Here is a 19,379-nt window from a genome sequence, read left to right on the forward strand (position 1 = left end):
GAGAGCAAGCAGTCAAAAAGAGTGGAGAAGCAAGGGTGGAGAGCGAATATAAAATTGCAGAAGTCAGTAGTAACACAATGTTGCAAGCCAGGATACAAGATGAAGATGGGAACAGCATGATTCAGGGCCACCATGAGTACAAGATGCAAAGGAAGTCCAGCATGAGAGTTGAGAAAGAGTGACACCGTGAATGAATGAAGTCCATAAAAGTCAAATCCAGCATTGGCCACAAGACAGTGATGGTGAAGGAAGGCACCAGGTGGGCGGGGTTTAGGCCAGGTGACCTAGATCCACTTGCACCTGCTCCCCATCTGCAAAGGAAAAGAAGCTGGAGGGCTTCTTAAGTAGGAAAACAGAGCGGCAAGAAGGAAGGCACCAGGTGGGCGTGGCTTGCTAAGTGGTGAAAAAGAGCGGCAGGCAGGAAGGCACCAGGTGGGCGGGGCTTGCTAAGTGGTGAAAAAGAGCAGCAGGCAGGAAGGAAGGCACCAGGTGGGCGGGACTTGCTAAGTGGTGAAAAAGAGCAGGAAGCAGGAAGGGAATAGGCCAAGAAATGAGAATTCTCCAACATGTAGTCTGATTTCGATTCATTTGACTACCGAATGGGAAGCAAGGGTTAGAAAAGTTTCTTCTTATATGGCAGCCCCTCCCTTCGACATTTGTGTGTCTGCAAAATATTGTATAAAAAGTAAAATGAGGCAAAATGTTTATTCAATAACTTTCGCCCAAAACACAACACTGCCAGGCAGAGAGTATTCTCAGCAAATCAGACAATTATCACCGAGCTAAGCGCCTCGACCTGAATCAGTGAGGGCCCGAATTAACAAACCGTCGGCCTTCTTCACCGAGGCCCGGGTTAATTGTGGAGAAAGCAAAATGTGTTTATTCAAATTGCAGCACTTAAGGAGAAGCAATAGAAAGCCATAGGCCTTCTTCACGAAGGGCCAGTATTTGTATATTGCATGCCATTTACACTAATTAACTGTTCCATAACCAGCCTGCTTCTTATGGTTGGTATTTATATAGAACGTATAGTTGGAGCTAACAAGCCAACAGCCAGACTGCTTCTGAAAGTACCCCAAAAGAACAAACCACACCAGCGCTGAAAACACTACATCGGCTACCAATAAAACAACCTATAAAATTCAAAACAATGTGCATCACGCATAGAGCAGTACACACCGACGGCGCCGAGTTCCTGAGACACAAACTGCATCTACATCAACCAACAAGAATGCTCAGATCAAGCATTGACATCCGCCTGGAACGGAAACCCTAAAACAAAAGAAAACTTGGAGGATCCTCCTTCTCTCACCAAGCCCCGAAAACCTGGAACGACCTTCCAAAGTACATACGTAACACAAGAAACCACCTACTATTCAGGAAACTACTCAAAACTTGGCTCTTCACGTCATAACTAAAAAGACCGGCCACAGGGGCGCACACACACAACTAAAACATTGATGAGCAAAGATACAGACCCCCAATCCACACCAAGCAATCAATGGAAAAACCCTAAGGAAAATATCCCACGACATACCAAACGACTAATCAGGAGACAGCCACAATACGACCAAGACTGAATACATAGAAAGACAAAGACAAACCCTAGGATGACTAATCAATAGGACCATGACCCTAAACTATAGCCGTTCCCAACAAACCTAATCACGGCAGATAGCAAGGGAACTGAAAACCCTGCACCACTCGCTCCAATCCAGAGGGTGAGAAACAGAATATTTCATCAATACACAGTGGAAGCACAATGCGCCAGCACACACAAACTACAACTAAACAATAGCCCCAAGGAAGTCACCCCACGGAAACCAAAGATCCAACTGAAAGACAGTCATGACAGGAGGATACGAACGACTGAATACACAGGCTGACCAAGACGGATGCACTAGGATGCCCCATCAACAGCACTCCAAGCCTGAACCATTCAAGCCTCAACCGACCAGTCTTGCATTAAACAACAAGAGAAGAACAAGTTACTTAACAACTGTAACGTTCTTTCGATTGGATGTTCCTCACACATACTCATCTTAGATATATCTATACCTTCAGCTTTGCTGCTTCGGAAAAATTGTTCTCTCATCACCAGAGGCCGCTCCTCTCGAGGTTGCGGCATCGATGTCCCTCAGCGGCATCCGTCGAGCACCGACGTCATCCGCTGTATAAATGCCTCGAGCGCGCCCATCGGCTTCAGTTCTGTTTTTTCGTATATAGTAGTCCATGGATTATAGTTTATGGCGTGCCTCTTTTGACCCAAGCCTTAAAAGAATTTAGAGTGTAATTCACAAACTGTACTGCAGGGTCGGCTGGGAGGGTCGATGAGGAATACGTGGGAGTAACATCCAATCAAAAGAACGTTACAGTTGGTAAGTAACTTGTTCTTCGAATGGATTGTGTCCTCCCACGTATTCCTCATCTTAGATAGACTCCCAAAGCAGTTTCGTCTCGGAGGTGGGAGTACAGAATTTTTCTAATTGTGCAAAGAATGTAGTACAGATTTAGCAAACAGAATTCCCTGAGAAGAAGTCGAGTCCAGGGCATAATGTTTTATAAAAGGTATGCATGGATGACGATGTGGCTGCTGCAGAAATATCTTGTACAGGGACACCCCTTTGAAGTGCTGTTGAAGTTGCCATGCCCCTGGTTGAATGTGCTCTCAGCCCATCTGGTGGTTCTTTCCCAGCCAATCTATAGCATTCTGTTATGGCCAAAATTGTCCATCTAGATAATGTTTGTTTAGTTACAGCAAGTCCCAATTTGCGGCCAGTGTACCCCACAAAAAGTTGATCACACTGACGTATTTTTGCCAATCTTGAAATATAGAAACTAAGAGCTCTTCTGGGATGTAGTCGCTCCTCCTTACTTGCTTGAGGAGGGGGTAAAAAGTAGGCAAAGTTATTTTTTGTGACAGATGAAAATTCGAAACAATTTTGGGCAAAAAAGATGGTTTAACTCTAAGAACTACTTTGTCTTTATAAAAGATGGTGTGAGGAGGACTGCTAGAAAGTGCCTGTAACTCACTTACCCTGCGGGCTGATGTCAATGCCACAAGAAGTATTGTTTTCAAAGTAAGGAGCTTTAGCGGACAAGAGTGTAAAGGCTCAAATGGAATTCATGTGAGGAATTTCAGCACTAAGTTCAAATTCCACACTGGAACCTGAAAAGGTATTGGTGGAAATACATTATTTAGACCTTTTAAGAATTGAATTATTAAAAGGTATTTTGAACTAAGATTCTTCTTCTGAAGAGCGCTTGAAAATGGATAGCACTGCCAAGTATCCCTTTATCGTACCAACCTGGAGCCCCAGATTAGCTAAATGTAATAGAAAAGATAAAATTGGGAGGATATTACATTGAAATGGGTCCACATTCTTTTCTCTGCACCAGTTACTGAACTTGTTCCAACAACACCGATACAGAGATTTGGTTGCTGGCCTTCTGGCCGAAAGCAAAATCTCCATCACGTCATGCGGAAGATTCCAATCCTTATATCTCAACCTCTCAGAAGCCATGCGTGAAGGTTGAGTGTGTTGACCTCCGGATGGAGAACATGACCTTCCTCTCTTCTTGGAAGACGTATTGGAGGTCAGATGGACATGTACAGAAGGTCCGGGTACCATGTTCTCCTGGCCCAATCCGGAGTAATTAGGATCATGGTTTTCCTGAACTTTCTCAACCTTCCTATTACTTGAGGGATCACAGGGACTGGAGGGAAAGTGTACAGGAGTGGAAACTCCCAGTCCACCACAAACGCGTCCCCTAGAGCTCCTCTCGGAGGAAATTCCCCTTGAGCAGTACAGTTTGCACTTCCGGTTGGTAACAGTCGCAAACAGATCCACTTGAGGGGTTCGCCAAAGGGAAGATCTCTTTAATGACTTCCTGAGCTAGTTTCCACTCGTAGGAGACTGTGTTCTGCCTGCTCAGAGCATCCGCTGCTGTGTTTTGCTCTCTGGCTAGATGAATTGCCGATAGAGAGATCCCTTCTTGTATTGCCCAGAACCAGAGCTGCATTGCTTCTCTGCACAGTGGTAATGACCCCATTCCTCTTTTGTTGAGGTAGTACATGGCCACCGTGTTGTCCGTCATTATCAGGACATTTTTTCCCCGTACCGAGGGCAGGAAGGCCTTCAGCGCTAGTCTGATCGCCCTCAGCTCCAATAGGTTGATGTGTAGTTTGGACTCCGATGGAGACCAACGAGTGCTGATTGTTAGATCGTTGGTATGGGCTCCCCATCCCGTGAGGGAGGCGTCCGTCACTACTGTTCTCTCCGGCCATGGTTGCCAAAAAGATTCTCCTCTGAGGATATGTTGTCTGCCAGCCCACCATTGTAGATCTTGTGCTACTTTGGCTGTAACTTGCAAAAGATTGACATTTCCCCTGCGAATTGGGGCCATTGAGTCCTGAGAGCCCATTGAAGGGATCTCATTCTCAATCTGGCTTCTGGCACCAGAAAATGCAGGATGCCATCAGACCAAGCAACCTGAGAAAATCGAAGGCCGGAAGATACTGGGCGTTCTGAAATTTTGTTACCATCTGCAGAATGTGGTGAGCTCTCTCTTCGGGAGGCAAGGCTTTGCCCGAACAAGTATCCAGGACTGCTCCGATAAACTGGAGTTTCTGTGATGGTATCATGTTTGACTTTTTTAAATTCAGAGAAAACCCTAGTTTGTGAAGGAAGTGGCAAGTCTTGGACAGATGATCCTGGGCTTGTTCTGGGGAACGTGCCTTGATCATCCAATCGTCCAGATATGGGTAGACATGAATCCCCCCCTCTCCTGAGACTCGCTGCCACCACCACCATCAACTTGGTGAAAGCTCTTGAGGCGGAGGTTAACCCGAATGGCAGAACTCGAAGCTGATGGTGAGAATTGCCAATCGCAAACCTTAGGTACTTTCTGTGCTTGAGATGGATTGGCACATGAAAGTAAGCATCCTGAAGGTCCAATGATACCAACCAATCCTGGAGTTGGAGAGCCTGAAGGATCTAAAGTGTGACCATCTTGAACTTGTCCTTCCTTGGGAACTTGTTCAAGTTTCTCAAGTCCAAGATGGGTCTCACTCCTCCGTCCTTCTTTGGAATGAGGAAATATGGGGAATACCAACCCTTGTTCCTTTCTGCTACAGGCGCATGTTCTACTGCACCTTTCTGTAGCAGGGTTAAAACTTCCTGCAACAGGAGCGGATCTGGATGTTTGACAGTTGTATCCCGGTGGGTGATTCTGAGGTTTCTTTTGAAAAGGAAGGCAGTAACCTTGGGATACTGTTTCCAGTGCCCAAGCATCTGAAGTAATGCCCCACCATTCTTCCAGATGCTGTGAGATCGTGCCTTCCACTGGGGTCTTGTGGATCAAAACCTCAGAGTGGTTTTGCGTCAGCTGCAGCAGCGGCTGAAGGGACAGATGCTGCTGCTGGGGCAGATCTAGCACCTTTACCTCGCCCCCGAGGAAACTTTCTTTGACCTCTGACTGGCCTGTCCTCTTTCAATTGAGTAATAACAAAAAGGATGACCCCTCCAGGAAGATGAGCCTGTGTAGGGGTGCTGTTGAGGTTGTCTTATAGCGGCACAGAGATTTAGCCACCGATTTGGAGGTCTGCAGCTTCTCCAAACTTAAATCCGCCTTGCTGTCAAACAACCTCGAGCCGTCAAAAGGCATTAAAAAGCCTGGATTGAACATCCGGCGCAAACCCAGACTTCTTAGCCGCGCAAATCTACGTAGCACCGTGCTAGTTGCCGTGGACCTACTGATACGGTCAGCTGTGTCCAAACCTGATTGAAGGCATTCTCCCGAAGCCTCCTTGCCATCCCTTATTATGGCAAGAAAGCCATCACGTTCTTCACCTTCTGGGATGTGTTCAGCTGCAGCTGACAAGCAGTCCCACAGGGTATACGTAAACCTTGCCAAGGTGCAGGTTACATTAGTGGATTTCAAAGTCATGCTCCCTGATGTAAAAATCTTCCTAGACCATGCATCAACCTTTTTGTCGTCCCTATCCGGAGGGATTGTTGGGTATGCAGCATTTCTAGTGGTGGTAGCAGCTTGAACTACCAGACTTTCTGGAGATGGATGCTTGCTTAAGTATTCTGGATCAGAATTACAGGCTCTATATTTAGACACACACTTTTTATTAACTGCCTCTATGGCTTCAGGGGGTTGCCATGCAGAATTAACCCTCCTTTGCAAGGCAATATGAAATGGGAGAATGGGGTCTTGCTGAGGTGTTCCTGATACAATATCAGTCATATCATCATCTTGATAGACTGGTGAATTTCTACCCCATCGCATAAATTCAGTGACTCTATTCATTTGTTTTCTGTAGCCCGCATCAACATGCTCTAATGGGTCTGGTTTATCAAATTCGTATTCTGGAAAGGTGTCCAGACCACTTGCTGTTTGCAGGCATTCCTGTAAATCCTGAATTTTGGATTGAGGATCAATCAATTCCTCTAGAAAAGGCCTTGTCCAGAGGTGATTTCTTCATCTGCTAACGATTCTCCCTCGTAGATAGATGACATGGTCCTAAAAAAAGCATGCCTATTCTCAGGGTGAAAAACATTCGGGTAATGTAGGTTTTTACATTGTTAAGGGCTTGGGCGTCGACGAAAAAGTCGATGGCGCTGATGCTGTTACAACAACCTTCGATGTTGTCAAGGAGCCTTCGATGATTGAGGCAGTCGAGGGATTTGTAGAAACCATCGACACTGTCGAAGGAGCCCTTCGAAAAATGTCGACTGTGTACACGACATAACCTTTTTAGAAGGCGTTGTGGACGCCTTGTACTCGAGAGTCTTCTAAGAATTCAATGGCGTCGATGTCTACTTCGATGGCGTACGATAGCTTGACGCCATCATGTTTCACTCTACCTTCGATTTATGCACCGATAGGTCTTTTTTATGAGGTGACCGGGAAAAGTCCCTGGACACCCGACAACTTTGTCGGACTTTGTTTTGGATCTTCCCCCGTCACGTTTCTCATGAGTAGGGGCATGGTCTTCTTTAGATTTTTTTGAGGGGATCTGGGCCACGTTCTCAAAAATCTTAACATGGAAACTCTAAAGGCTTCCCATTTACTTGGAGTCATGCTTCGAAGGGCATGCTATCACTTCCTCAGATGTCGAGGAAGAAGAGGGAGAGGGAGATTGGTGCCGTCTTTTCTTTGTCTTTTTAGAGGACGAAGGGGAAGACTTCCCAGATCTACTCGACCTATATTTCTTATGATGTTTTAGCGAAGACTCGGCCGCGTCTTTCCCCATCGAAGTAGACTTCAATGAACCCTCCCCCATTGCCAGTTTACCTCTGCGTTCTTTTAAGGCCTTATGGGTCATCGACTGGCACCGAGACACCAGAGGCAATTTTTATGTGGATCGGTTAAGGACATTTTCTTTCCACATATTAGACATTTTTTAAACCCGGTCTCCAGTGTGGAAGGGTTCAATGAAGATGACGTTTTTCTTCACAAAAACTGAAGCACGGTTTGTAACGATCCGAAGCAAAGCTAACGGAAAAACGGAACTGAAGCCAACGGGCACGCTCGAGGCATTTATACAGCGGATGACGTCAGTGCACAACGGATGGCGCCGAGGGACTTCGACGCCGCAACCTCGAGAGAAGCACCCTCTGGTGGAGAGAGACATTTTTTTTCCGAAGCAGCAAATCTGAAGGTAATGATAGATCTAAGATGAGGAATACGTGGGAGGACACAATCCATTCGAATAGATATTACCAACCCAGTTCCACACCCGAAGAAAAGGTTCAGATACACCAATCAGTCCATACAATACTCACTATGATAAAGCTGGATCAGCGCAGCACCACCACAGCGAAACAGCCCACAAGGAACCAGCAACAACCCCACCCACAGGGATACAGCTCTAACAGAACCAGAAGTCCATGAATCAGGATACAGACCACCACTAACCCAACCCTCAATCTTCTGCATACTTAACCCACACAAAAGCCGCACAACCATCTCTCTCCCAGCAATCCGCACGCACTTTACCACACCGCATCAACAACACATAATCACCTACAGCACACAAGGTCTCACCCAATCCGATACTTGCACCAAAGCCCAGCACTCAGTGTATACCGAGTTGAAGCTGCCAACAGCACACCACTTCTCCCACTCTCCTCCTCCCGACTAACCCTACACGTCGTCCTTCCCGTTTACAGATCCACCAGAGCGCCTGGGGACCAATTCCGTTGGCGAGGGTGCGCTATATAAGTGCCTTTAACATAACATATAGTTCAACAACCATCAGCCTTCTTCACCAATGCCTGGTATTCGTGTACCAAATGTCAGTTACGCTTGAAAGTATACATATTAAGTGATCAATAACTGTCGCCCATCTTCAATGCGGCCCGGAATTAAAGTAAAAAATGAAAAGCACTTACAGGCAGCACAAGTTCTGCAGCGGCGGACAACAGTCGGCCAAATGGAAGCAAACAGGCCCGAAATAATTTTACAAGGAATTTGGTCAGCCTCACTCATACACGGAGAGAGGAGCACAAACCGAAATACAAAAGCACTAAAAAAAAAAAACACGCAAAAACACCCCCACCGCACTCCACCACGTTCTGCTGTGGGGGGGTACCGAGATAGGGGTGGGAGGTTAAATAATGTTGGTTAAACCTTCAGATATAAAGTGATAACTGGCCGTTTTCGCAGCTCCTTCTATATCGCTCTCAATAATTTCAATGCTTGCACCAAAAACACTCCCACCGCAATCCGTTGGTGTACACTTTATACAATAAATCCTTATTTCCAGAAGTGTCCAGCGCAAAGACTTTACAGTATTACAAACCTGACAGGAAACATGGGGGTCTTGTGCGACTCCCTTTCAGCTATTTGTGCCCAGCAGTGTCAAACAGCAGCCACCAGGGAGTTCGGGCAGGAAGGACGCCCACGCCTTGGATGAGAGATGGGCACAATCCCCTACCTCGCTTTGAGAACGTGTCAGTCTGGCGGCCAAAGGAGGTCGTCCAGTCTTCAGTCCCAGCCTGCCCAAGGTGCTGGAATCCCGCGGCAGAGTCCCAGGGGCGGGAACGGCTCCTTCAAAAAGTCTAGCCCAGATTGAAGGTTCCCACAGCTCCTAAGCACAGAGAAGGCAGGGGGACCTGGTTCACTACCGTGGCTACAGGGACTCCAAGTACTACGCCGCTTCTCTGGCTCCGACAACGGTGGCACTCAAGTTGCTGCAGGCTGAGGCAGAGCTGCGCTTGCTAGCTTCGCTCTGCAAAAACATCACGTCAAAAACGTAATTACAAACGGATGACAAGGTTTAACTAGATTGGCTTAAAATCTCGGCGGCCGTTAAATCTACCCACCCGTCTCAGAGATAGTCCCAGGACAAGACCAGACGATGTCTCGCTGCTGCTTTCTCGCAACCGCCACTCTGCGAAAACGTTAAAGAGTCTGACTTCACTTTAGGGTGATGTGTGCAGTAGTAAAAAATCCAAACAAAGCCATAAAGTGAGATATCATTTCTTACTACGGATAGTCTTATGGCCTGATCAATTTCCCCATAAGAATGAGCAACGCATAGTAAAGCAGAAGGCATTACTTACCTACAAAATGTCAGCTCAGCAGTCAAGACAAAAAGAAAGGATGTGCCCTAGAAATCTATCGGATTAAAGCACCAAAAAGAAAAAATATTTCCCAACCCTCTGTCCTTGTTAACTACCTTGAGATATGATATGACATATGGCATTTATAATGCGCCTATACACAAGTGTTCCAAGGCGTAACGAGGCAAGGGAGGGGGAACAGAAGGAGGACAGACAACAATCCTACTTGGCCAGGTGTCATTCAGATTGCGCAGGTGCATGGGAAGGAGGAGGGGGGGGGGGGCAGTGCAGTACATGGGAATAGATAACAAGTAAAGTAACGTCCAGCATGTGGCAAGTGCAGACATCAGTGTCAATGCCCTGTATGGGGACTGTAGGGATACAGAAACAGTCCCCAAGTGCAGGGGTAGCCAGGCGGGCAGTGCAGGTGTCTGATGCTTGGGGGGGGGGGTTTGAGAGGGGGGGGGGACCTGGGCCCGAGATCAGAGGATGTCCAGGTAACCAGTGCAGCTCCGGATACAGTCAGGAGGTCAGCAGGGGAGAGGAGGAGAAAAAGCAGAAGCAAAGAAAGGTTTTGAGGTGCTTCCGTAACCGGAGATGGTTCTCCTCAAGTTCAAGGGAGGCAGTGAGGCTGTTCCAGAGGGAGGCCCCAGCCGAAGAAAGATCCACCACCAACTCGTTGCTTGGAGAAGCGACTAACCCTCAGGGAGTTGGAGGCGGATGAGCGAAGAGCTCGAGGAGGCAGATATTTAGGAAGAGAGAGTTGAAGGTATTGAGGCCCCAGAAGGCCTTGTGGACAATGCATAGGGTTTTGAACTTCATCCTCGCAGCCAATGGGAGCCAGTGTAGAGATTTCAGTCCAGGGGAAATACGATCCCTGGGCTTGAGGCCAAGGACAAGTCTCGCAGTCCTGTTCTGGATGAGCTGCAAAGGGCGGAGAGTAGAGGCAGGAAGATTTAGAAAGAGGCTGTTGCAGTAGTCCAACCTAGAGAGAAGCAGAGTTCTAGAGACAGTCAGCTTCTGGGGGAAGGAGAGGAAAGTAAGAATACCTCTGAGGAGGTGCAGCTGGTAGTGCAACTTCTTACAGACGTCAGAAATGTGAGGAGAGAAGAGTGTGGAGTCAAAGATGACCACGAGGCTTTTAGCTTTGCTGGTGGGAGCAGGAAGAGGGCCAAGAGAGGCTGGCCAGAGAGCTACAGGAAAGGAGGGAGCGGATGTGCCGATGAGGAGAATCTCAGTCGTACTGGCACTAAGGCAGGGGTTATTGGTGGCACAACACTCCTGGATAGCGGACAGACAGTCTGAGATGAGGGAAGGAGAAGAGGAGACCGAAGGTGGCCTGAAAATGAGCTGGGTGTCATCCGCATAGCACTGAAAGTTGGGGCAGAGAGCGGCAATGCGGTGGGCAAGGAGTGCCATGTACTGGTTGAACAGCCAGGGAGAGAGGTTAGACCCCTGAGGGACACCACAGGTAGAAAAAAAGATAGAGAGGAAAGACCCAAGTTGGACCAGTTGGGACGGTCAGAGAGGAAAGAAGTCCGCCACGCCAGTGATACCCAGGTTATCATGCAGACGGTTGAGCAGGATGGCATGGTTGACAGTGTCAAAGGCAGAAGAGAGATCAAGCAGGATGAGGACACATGGGGTGTTAGAGTCAAGGTTGGAGAACAGGTCTTCACGGATGATCAGGAGAGCAGTTTCCGTGCTTCTGGCAATTCTGAAGCCAGACTGATGGTCATGAAGACAACCAACAGATTCAGTGTGGAGATTAAGTTGGGAGATGGCCAGTTTCTCCAGGAGCTTGCCCAGGGAGGGAGTGATGGAGATTGAGCGATAGTTAGCAGGGCAAGAGGGGTCGGCAGAGGGTTTCTTAAGAAGAAGGTGCACAAGGGAGTGCTTCAAATGGGATGAGAAGACTCCAGTGGCGAAGGAGTGATTGCAGAAATCAGTCAGGGCAGGAGCCAGGGAGTCTGGAAACCTTGTCTGCGGAGAACAGGGGAAAGGCAGAGAAGGAGGGAGGAGAGGTGTCTGCAGAAGGGACAGAGGAAGAGCAGGGAGTAGAGGGAGGGGAGAGGAGGAGAGTGAGGACAGGATGTCCTGAGTTTTAGAGATGAAGTGAGAAGCCAGTGCCGTGCAGAGGGCCTGGGAAGGGACAGGAGAGGTAGAGACGGCAGCAGGATTTGCCAGTTCCTTGCAGATTTTAAAGAGTTCAGCCGAGTTGGTTAGATGCCGCAGAGACGCGGTCTTGGATATAAGCTCTCTTCTTGGTGAGGACAGAGCCGGTATTGCCTTTGGAGCAGGCGGCAGGCCAGTTTGTCAGAGGATGAACATGAAGCAAGCAGTTTCCTCTCGGCCATCCTGCACTTGCGTTTTAGGGTGACGAGGTCCGAGTCGTACCAGGAGTTGCACTTCGCTTTGGGCTTCAGGCGGATTCTCATGACAGGGACGAGGATAGCAAGAGTATCAGATATAGCAGCGTGGAGGGGGCTGTGTCAGGGTGAGAGTCAGCCAAAGAGGGACTGGGGGTGAGAAGGTGGCGGCGAAAGCCTCAACTGACATGCGCTTCATGAGTCGGATGACCGAGAAGGTGGGTGGCAGTGATGGAAGTGTATTGGCCTGAGAGGTGTCTCTTCTCTTTCTTGCTAGGCATGTTATCATCCCACCTCAAACTCTCACCCCATGAAAGGCATGAATGACAGTGGTTACATAGATGCCCCATCAGTGTATTCTACAAAACCTGCCTTAACAGGGAAGCAAAGCCATCTAGTTTTAGACATCAGGAAAGAAGAATAAACTGCCTTTCAAACGAGCCCTTATCGAAGAGCATGCAAGGGAATGGGGGTTTCATTCTGGACACAGGATCTGTAATACTGTGAGCTTCCAATAGGTATGTTAAGAATTTGGAAAAACTTAAGAAAAAGGTTGCTAGACAAAGACCACAGATACCAAGGAAGAATTCTACAAACTTACCTAATCCAGCAGCTTGACAAATTGCATACATATCCCGTCGGGAGGCTTGCTTTAGCTCTGGCCCCTTCTGCTCCTCATCCTCTGGCTCCTCAGCTTCTTCACCTGTAAAGTAAAAAGGTTAAAAAAATATATATTGTTGGAGCGTTTGAAGCAGAGGGTAAGGTTCAGTTGTCAAAGGGGATAACTTTTAAACGACACTATGTAGAGTCACCCATAAAAAGAGAAAGATTCTTTGAGTGTGGAAAAAGGTTCCCACTCACAGGTATAAGGAAAAATAATCCACCAGTAAAAGCACTAATACTTTTACTCAAAATGTATCTTAATGTTTGCCCAGATTTGGCACAGAGCAATAGGTGTCAATGTAGAGTTTGTGTTTAAATAGTGAGCCCAAAGTCCTCATTCAGAATTGACTCAGTTATGAACCAGATGTCCCAAACACAGCATATACAGATGGCCGAGTTTTGGGCATTCAGTGAAAATATGTCTCACTGTTTCCAGATTCTTGGGATTTTTACAAATCCTATAGAAACGACTTTCCTGACTAATTTTTAGTCGGCCCCCAATAAATGACCATACAGGGAGTTGGTAAATCCTTGTAAGAAGGCGTAATCTTACTTTGGGATCAGGGCAAATCAAAAGATATGGCTGTGGCCGCGTAAAACGATGGACCACTTGAGACCTGGACATACCGATGCAGTTTTGTTCCCAAGTGGGTGTAATTACACAACCAGTCCCACTGACTTAATTTACGCGAGAACACTTAGTTTTATATAACTGGTTCCGCGTGAAAAAATCTGGTTGCCAATTTATTTTTACGACTAGCTGGTTTACTGTTTCTAGATATTTATCTTTTTCCCTAGTCCAAGCCTTCCAGTGCCCAGCCATTCGCGCCATCATGAAAACTCTGGTCGCAATCTAAGTGTGAATAAACCGTTCACCTTTACGCTTCAGTGACATTGCTTTAAATGATAATAGCCCAAGCTCCAAGCATAGGTATTCCATCGGAGTACTTTGCAGTAAACTTAGCATGTTATGCCAGAAAAAGCCCTCAATCTGCTCTCCAGATTGTGTAGCTCTACGCCTTCAAGACCATTTAAGACTGTTAGGCAAAGTTTGAATGCAGTACCCTCTGGGAACACTACAAGCAACTATGACTACAGGTGTAAGCAAACCAACCTTTGGTAGAAGTCTGTACTACACAGTTTAGGTAGCATGTTGAGCAGCCAGGCTTATCGCAAGAGGGGAAATGTGAGCAGTAATGTTACAGAGGCTGAGAAACTTGGAAAGAAAAACCGCAACGTTTTCCAACACAACCGCGTGTGTTTCTGCCTGCTGTGGCTATCACTTTGGGTCTCCGGTGCTGGAGCACCGGAGACCCAAAGTGAAAGCCACAGCAGGCAGAAACACACGCGGTTATGTTTACATGCCGCGTAGTGTTTCTACCTGCAGCTGATTTCCCATTTGGGGATCTCGGGCTCCCCGTGGGGAGCCCGAGAGCCCCAAATGGGAAATGCTAAATGCTGCGTTGTCTGCCTAAATCTGCTTTTTCATTTGGGGCTCTCGGGCTCCCAGAGCCCCAAATGGGAAAGCAGATTCAGGCAGACAACGCGGTTGTGTTGGAAAACGCTGCGGTTTTTCTTTCCAAGTTTCTCAGGCTCTGGTCTCCGGTCCGCCTCCTCCGAGTCCCGGCACTAATGAAGGGAAAGCCACCCAGCGGTAGACTTTGTTTACTACAGCTGGCTGGCTTTTCCTTCATTAGTGCCGCAAAAGGCAAAAGCCAGCACAGGAGGGCCTCCATTTCACAAAATGGCTGCGCCCCTGTGCTTGCTTTTTCGAATTTTGAGCTTGAATAGCTCAAAATTTTACATAGGAAGTTTTAAAACTGAGGATGCTAGTATTTTTTTTTATGTGGCCCATCTATTTTTTAAATAAAAATTTTTACTAGACCATCCCTTTAACCCTTTCCTGGGGGAAAGGTAAAGCATAAAGTCAGAGGTAAGAAGAGTCTCTCAGGGAGCCAAGACAGCCAATGCAATTAGACCAAAGTCTAGGCTAGCTGAAGCACTTCTTTGCAGGTAAGTCTTGCACAATGTTTTTTAGAAGTCTTTGTAGAAAAATAGAATCAGTGTAGGGCCACAAGCTGGTAGGCTTGTGAGGGTCAAAGCTGCAAGCAACTCTGCAAAGCAATCAAGAGTGTCAACTGAGAGCTAGCTAGGCTACACAACAAGAGTTAAGTCCCCTTAGTTTTACAATACCTTTGGTTAGAAGAAATGGTTCCAACTGGCTTCTGTTATTGTTGTAGATCCTGCAGATCCTTTGTTCCTGGGCCTCAATCATGGGGACAAGAAGGAGGACCTCTGGGGACTCCTGCACTATGAATGGAAGGTCAGCGGCAGCAACTGGCAAACTTCAATCAGTGGCACTTCGCGGTTTCAGCTCCTCGTGTCTCAAGCAAATAGCACCACTGCGGTTCTCAGATACTACTTTGGACTTTCCTCGCATCTGGGGTCCAGCACACTGAGGTAGCTCAGGGAGAGGAATACCAGATTGAGTGCATCGCTTTTAAGTCAGACTCCCAGGAAGCCGGACTGACCAAGCTTGAGCCACCTCAACAGAGTGCTGGACCCGAGATGAGACGAATGTCTGAAGAGGTAGCCGAGAAATGCAGTGGTGCTATTTGCTTGAGACGCGAGGAGCTAAAACCGTGAAGTGCCACTGATTTTAAGTTTGCCCATTGCTGCCGCTGAGCTTCAAGTTGTATTGCGAGAGTCCTCAGACATCCTCCCTCTCGTCCCCACAACTGAGGCCCAAGACAACAGGATCTGCAAACCTGCATAGAAGCCAGCTGGAATCAATTTCGGTAGGCCTAAGGTACTGTAAACCTAATGGGACTTACCTTTTGTTGTGTAGCCTTACTTATTCTCAGTTGAAACTTGTCTTGATTGCTTCGGTTGAGTTGTATACAGCTTTACCCCTCACAAGCCTCCCAGCTTGTGGCCCTACATTGATTCTACTTTCTCTGCAAAGACTGCTAAAACATTGTGCAAAACTTCTACTTACCTGCAAGAGGTGCTTCAGCTCACCTAGACTATTGCTAACTTAACATTGGCTGTCCTGGCTAACGGAAAGACTATTCTTACCTCTGACTTTGTTTGACCTTTCCTCCAGGAAAAGGTTAATTTACTTTGCATTTGGGGGGCTCAAAAGTACTTACCTGCTTCAGAATGTTTGTGTGACCTTTTCTTTATTCCTAAAACACGTTTCTTTGACACCAATCTCAATATTGCTCTAACTGTACCAGTAATATATGAGTGTCCACAGTATCCTAGTTATTTAAGTCACCTGAGGGTGTAGCAAGCGTCCGTGTGCCATCCCAACTGGGTACTTAATGATTTAGAGAAACTAAGAGTGCATATTTTAGAGTGTATTTGTGTGCTATATTGCCCCTTCTGAAGAAGGCATATTCAAATCAACTGTTAAATTAATAATGGTTTCATCAAGAAAGCTTGAGTGTAAGTGATTATTTGGATACTTGTCACTGTGAATCTCTGTAAAAACCCTACTGCTCACATTGACCCATCTTGAGACAAGCCTGGCTGCTCAGCCACACTACCAACCTGTGAAGTACAGACTTATACCAATGGTTGGGTTCCTACTGCCAGGAGGAAAAGGTTGCTGTAGTCTCCCAAAGGGTACTGCACCAAATCTTGCCTAACACTCATCAATGTTGAACCTAGCTATGCCAGTAAGGCAATTTCTGCTGTTTTACCTATGCCTTACTATACCCCATTTTCTTTTCTGCATGAGTGTCCTTTTATTGGTAATTTTGAACCTAGGTATGTTTTTACAACTCTATACCCTCGTTTTTGTACCCAAGTGGTTCTACTGAATCTGTTTGCGCTCTTATTCGGCTACTAGGCCATCTTGTGAGTTTGTGCTTGTGCTGTGCAGTACCTCCTATCCTCCATCATTATCTCTCCACTACCCCATGGAACTCACCATCTCGCCCATCTATTCTAACTGCTTTACTATTACCTATCCTCCTCCTCTCACGAAGTCTGGAAGGAAAAGGTTAAAAAAAAAAAAAAGACTTCCTGACCACCAACCCTGGTCTACCCATTGCAGACACCTACGTCAGCGCAACCTCCAGACCGATTGTCACCAATATCCTCTTTTCTGTCCCCTCCCCTGATCTCTGGACTCATCTCTACTCTCCCCTTTCTAATCCTGACCCATTAATGGTGGCATTAGATGGAAAGTACTTCTGGTGGGCTTATCATCCAGGTGCATCATTAATGTGTATTGCAATGGCACCATCATGGCTCAGGGTCCTCAACCCAACCTCCTCTTTGGCCAGTGCTTGCTGTCCCTCATCAACTTCCTTCCTGCGCTTCTTACTCCTTCCTCTCTCTGTCCCACTTCCTCCTCCAGCTGGTGTACAACGCCCTAGTATCCCTCATCGGAAAACCTTTAAACGCAGAGACCTGCTTCAGCTAGCCACACTTCAAGCTCACGCTCGGCTATCATACACTCTGCTCACATCTGCCTCCTTCTTGAAGACCTTGACCTCAATATCCTCGCTCTTACCGAGACGTGGTTCATGCCAGCTCAGTCACCGATTTGGACTGCCTTCTCCCTGATGGATACAAGATCATATGTAAGCCTCGGCCTAACCGTGCTGGCGTTACTCTGATCTTCCCCGAGTGGGTCCCTTCTTTCATCATACCCACCCAGCCATACTCCTTCGAGAGCATGGTCTGCAAGCTGGCCATCTCTCCTACTTCCTCCATGACCATTGTCACCATCTATAGGCCACCTGGCTCAATCACTCTGTTCCTCCCAGAGTGGGCTAATGTCTCCTCTCTCCTGACATCTTCCTCTAAACTACTCCTCCTGGGCGCCTTCAATATCCACCTTGACTCCTCAATCACAGCATCCACCATCTTCCATGACCTCTGCACCTCACTCTCCCTCCCCATTATCCCCTCTGATCGTACCCACTTGGCTGGACATACTCTCGATGCCTTTATCAACAATGATCTTCTGCTCTCTGCCTCATACGCCACCCCTCTCTCCTGGTCAGACCACCCCCTCGCCTCCTCCCACTAGGGTCCTCTTGGCCCTCTGATTGGACCCTCTCCACCCCATCCTCCCCATCTCTGCCAACCTTGTTCACAGACATCCGCCCGATGAAACAAATGTCAGCTGCTGCTTTCGCATCCCCTCTCCTCCCACTGCAGACTGACTGCTCTCAGCAACCTCCATTTTGCCATCACTAACAGTCTCGACATTCTTGACCCGGTCATGAAGATCCACGTGAAACATGCCACCAATTGTAACACCTGGTACGACTGATCTAGCAGCCCTGAAGCGCAAATGCAGGGATGCGGAACGAAGTGGCAGACCTCAAGCTCATCTTCTGACAAACTGGTCTGTCGCCTTCTCCAAAGTCAATATTGTCTCTCCATTCGTTAAAAGAGGGCCCACATCCAGGTTCACGTCTCTAGAGCATGCAACAACACGCCAAACTCTCTAAAACATGCAAGGAACTAGACAATCCTTCTGCAGTCTCCACCTCGCCTATTCCCTCTCACGCCCTCTACACTGCAATGGCCACACACTTCACTGCCAAAACTCATGACATCATGAGCACTCCTTCCTCCCCCTCCTCCCATCACCCTGCTGCCCCTGGCCTCCCATCCTCCCGCAGCCTTTTTCTTCTCCTCCTCTCCTACCACAGACGAGGTCACTAGGGTTGCCCGCTCTATCAAGGTCTCTTCCAAACAGGTCTCCTCCGGTCCTTCCAGATCTATTAAGGACATCTGTTCCCTTGCACCTGCACTTGCTGATCTCTGCAATCACTCTCTTGCTACTGGGTCTTTCACCTCTTCCCTCAAGCACTCTCTTGAGCACCCCCTCCTGAAAAAGCCTTTTGCCGACCCCTCCTGTCCGGCTTACTACCACCTCATCTCTCTCACTGCCTTCCTTGTCAAACTCCAGGAGAAGTGTCTTCCCACCCAATTGACTCTGCATAATGAGCTTGTTGGTTGCCTACACAATGAGCAATCTGGATGCTGAGCATCCAGAGGCACAGAAACTGCTCGCATCTCTTGACAAACTCTCCAGCTGTTCTCATGCTACTTCATCTCTCCTCTACATTTGATATGGTCAACCACTCCATCCTCGTAAAACGGCTCCATGATACCCTTGGTATCTCGGAGCGGGTACTGGACTGGCTGTCGTCCTTCCTCACCGACAGTCCCTCCCAGGTTATCCTGGGCTCTTTCTCTTCTCGCACCTCTATCTCCATCTGTGGTGCTCCCCAGGGCTCCAACGTCTCACCCTGGCTCTTGAACGTCAATCTCGCAATGCTTGAACACCTTATTTCCACTTTCTCCCCTCACTTTGTGTTTTGTAGATGGCACCCAGCACTCCTTTAAACTTCCCTGTGACCCTCTGCCTACCTGCTCTACCATTCCTGACTGCCCATCTGCTATCCAGTCCTGGTGTGCCTCTAATAATCTCTGCCTCAATGCCAACAAGACCGAGATCCTTCCTAGTGGGACTCTTGTTCTGTCCTTCCTTCTTTCACTTTATCCACCCTCTAGGGGCTCTCCCCCTTCTCCTTCAACTGGAGCCAAAAACCTTGGGAGTCCTCTTAGACTCCCCTTTCCCTTTCCTCTCTCACATCCTGGACCTTGCCAAGAAGGCGCATTGTCAACTCCACCTCCTCAGAGGTATCCTTCCTTTCCTCACTTTTTCCAAGAAGCTCAATGTGTCTAGAGCTCTGGTACTCTCTAGGCAGGACTACTGCAACAGCCTCTTCCTTAA

The 19,379-nt window shown here is 47.7% G+C and overlaps 1 protein-coding gene across 3 annotated transcripts in view; it reads right to left on the reverse strand.

The window, feature by feature from the left end:
* Positions 1–19,379, reverse strand: part of SUPT6H (SPT6 homolog, histone chaperone and transcription elongation factor) — a 1,195,112-nt gene that overhangs the window by 871,764 nt on the left and 303,969 nt on the right. For all 3 annotated transcript variants that reach the window (XM_069615328.1, XM_069615329.1, XM_069615330.1), the window contains one exon: positions 12,549–12,650. In XM_069615328.1, the coding sequence (XP_069471429.1) occupies positions 12,549–12,650 (102 nt within the window). The remainder of the gene's footprint in view (positions 1–12,548; positions 12,651–19,379) is intronic.

The sequence above is a fragment of the Ambystoma mexicanum genome, chromosome 9 (genome assembly GCF_040938575.1).
Source record: "Ambystoma mexicanum isolate Mex_15411 chromosome 9, UKY_AmexF1_1, whole genome shotgun sequence".
Classification (NCBI taxonomy): Eukaryota; Metazoa; Chordata; class Amphibia; order Caudata; family Ambystomatidae; genus Ambystoma; species Ambystoma mexicanum.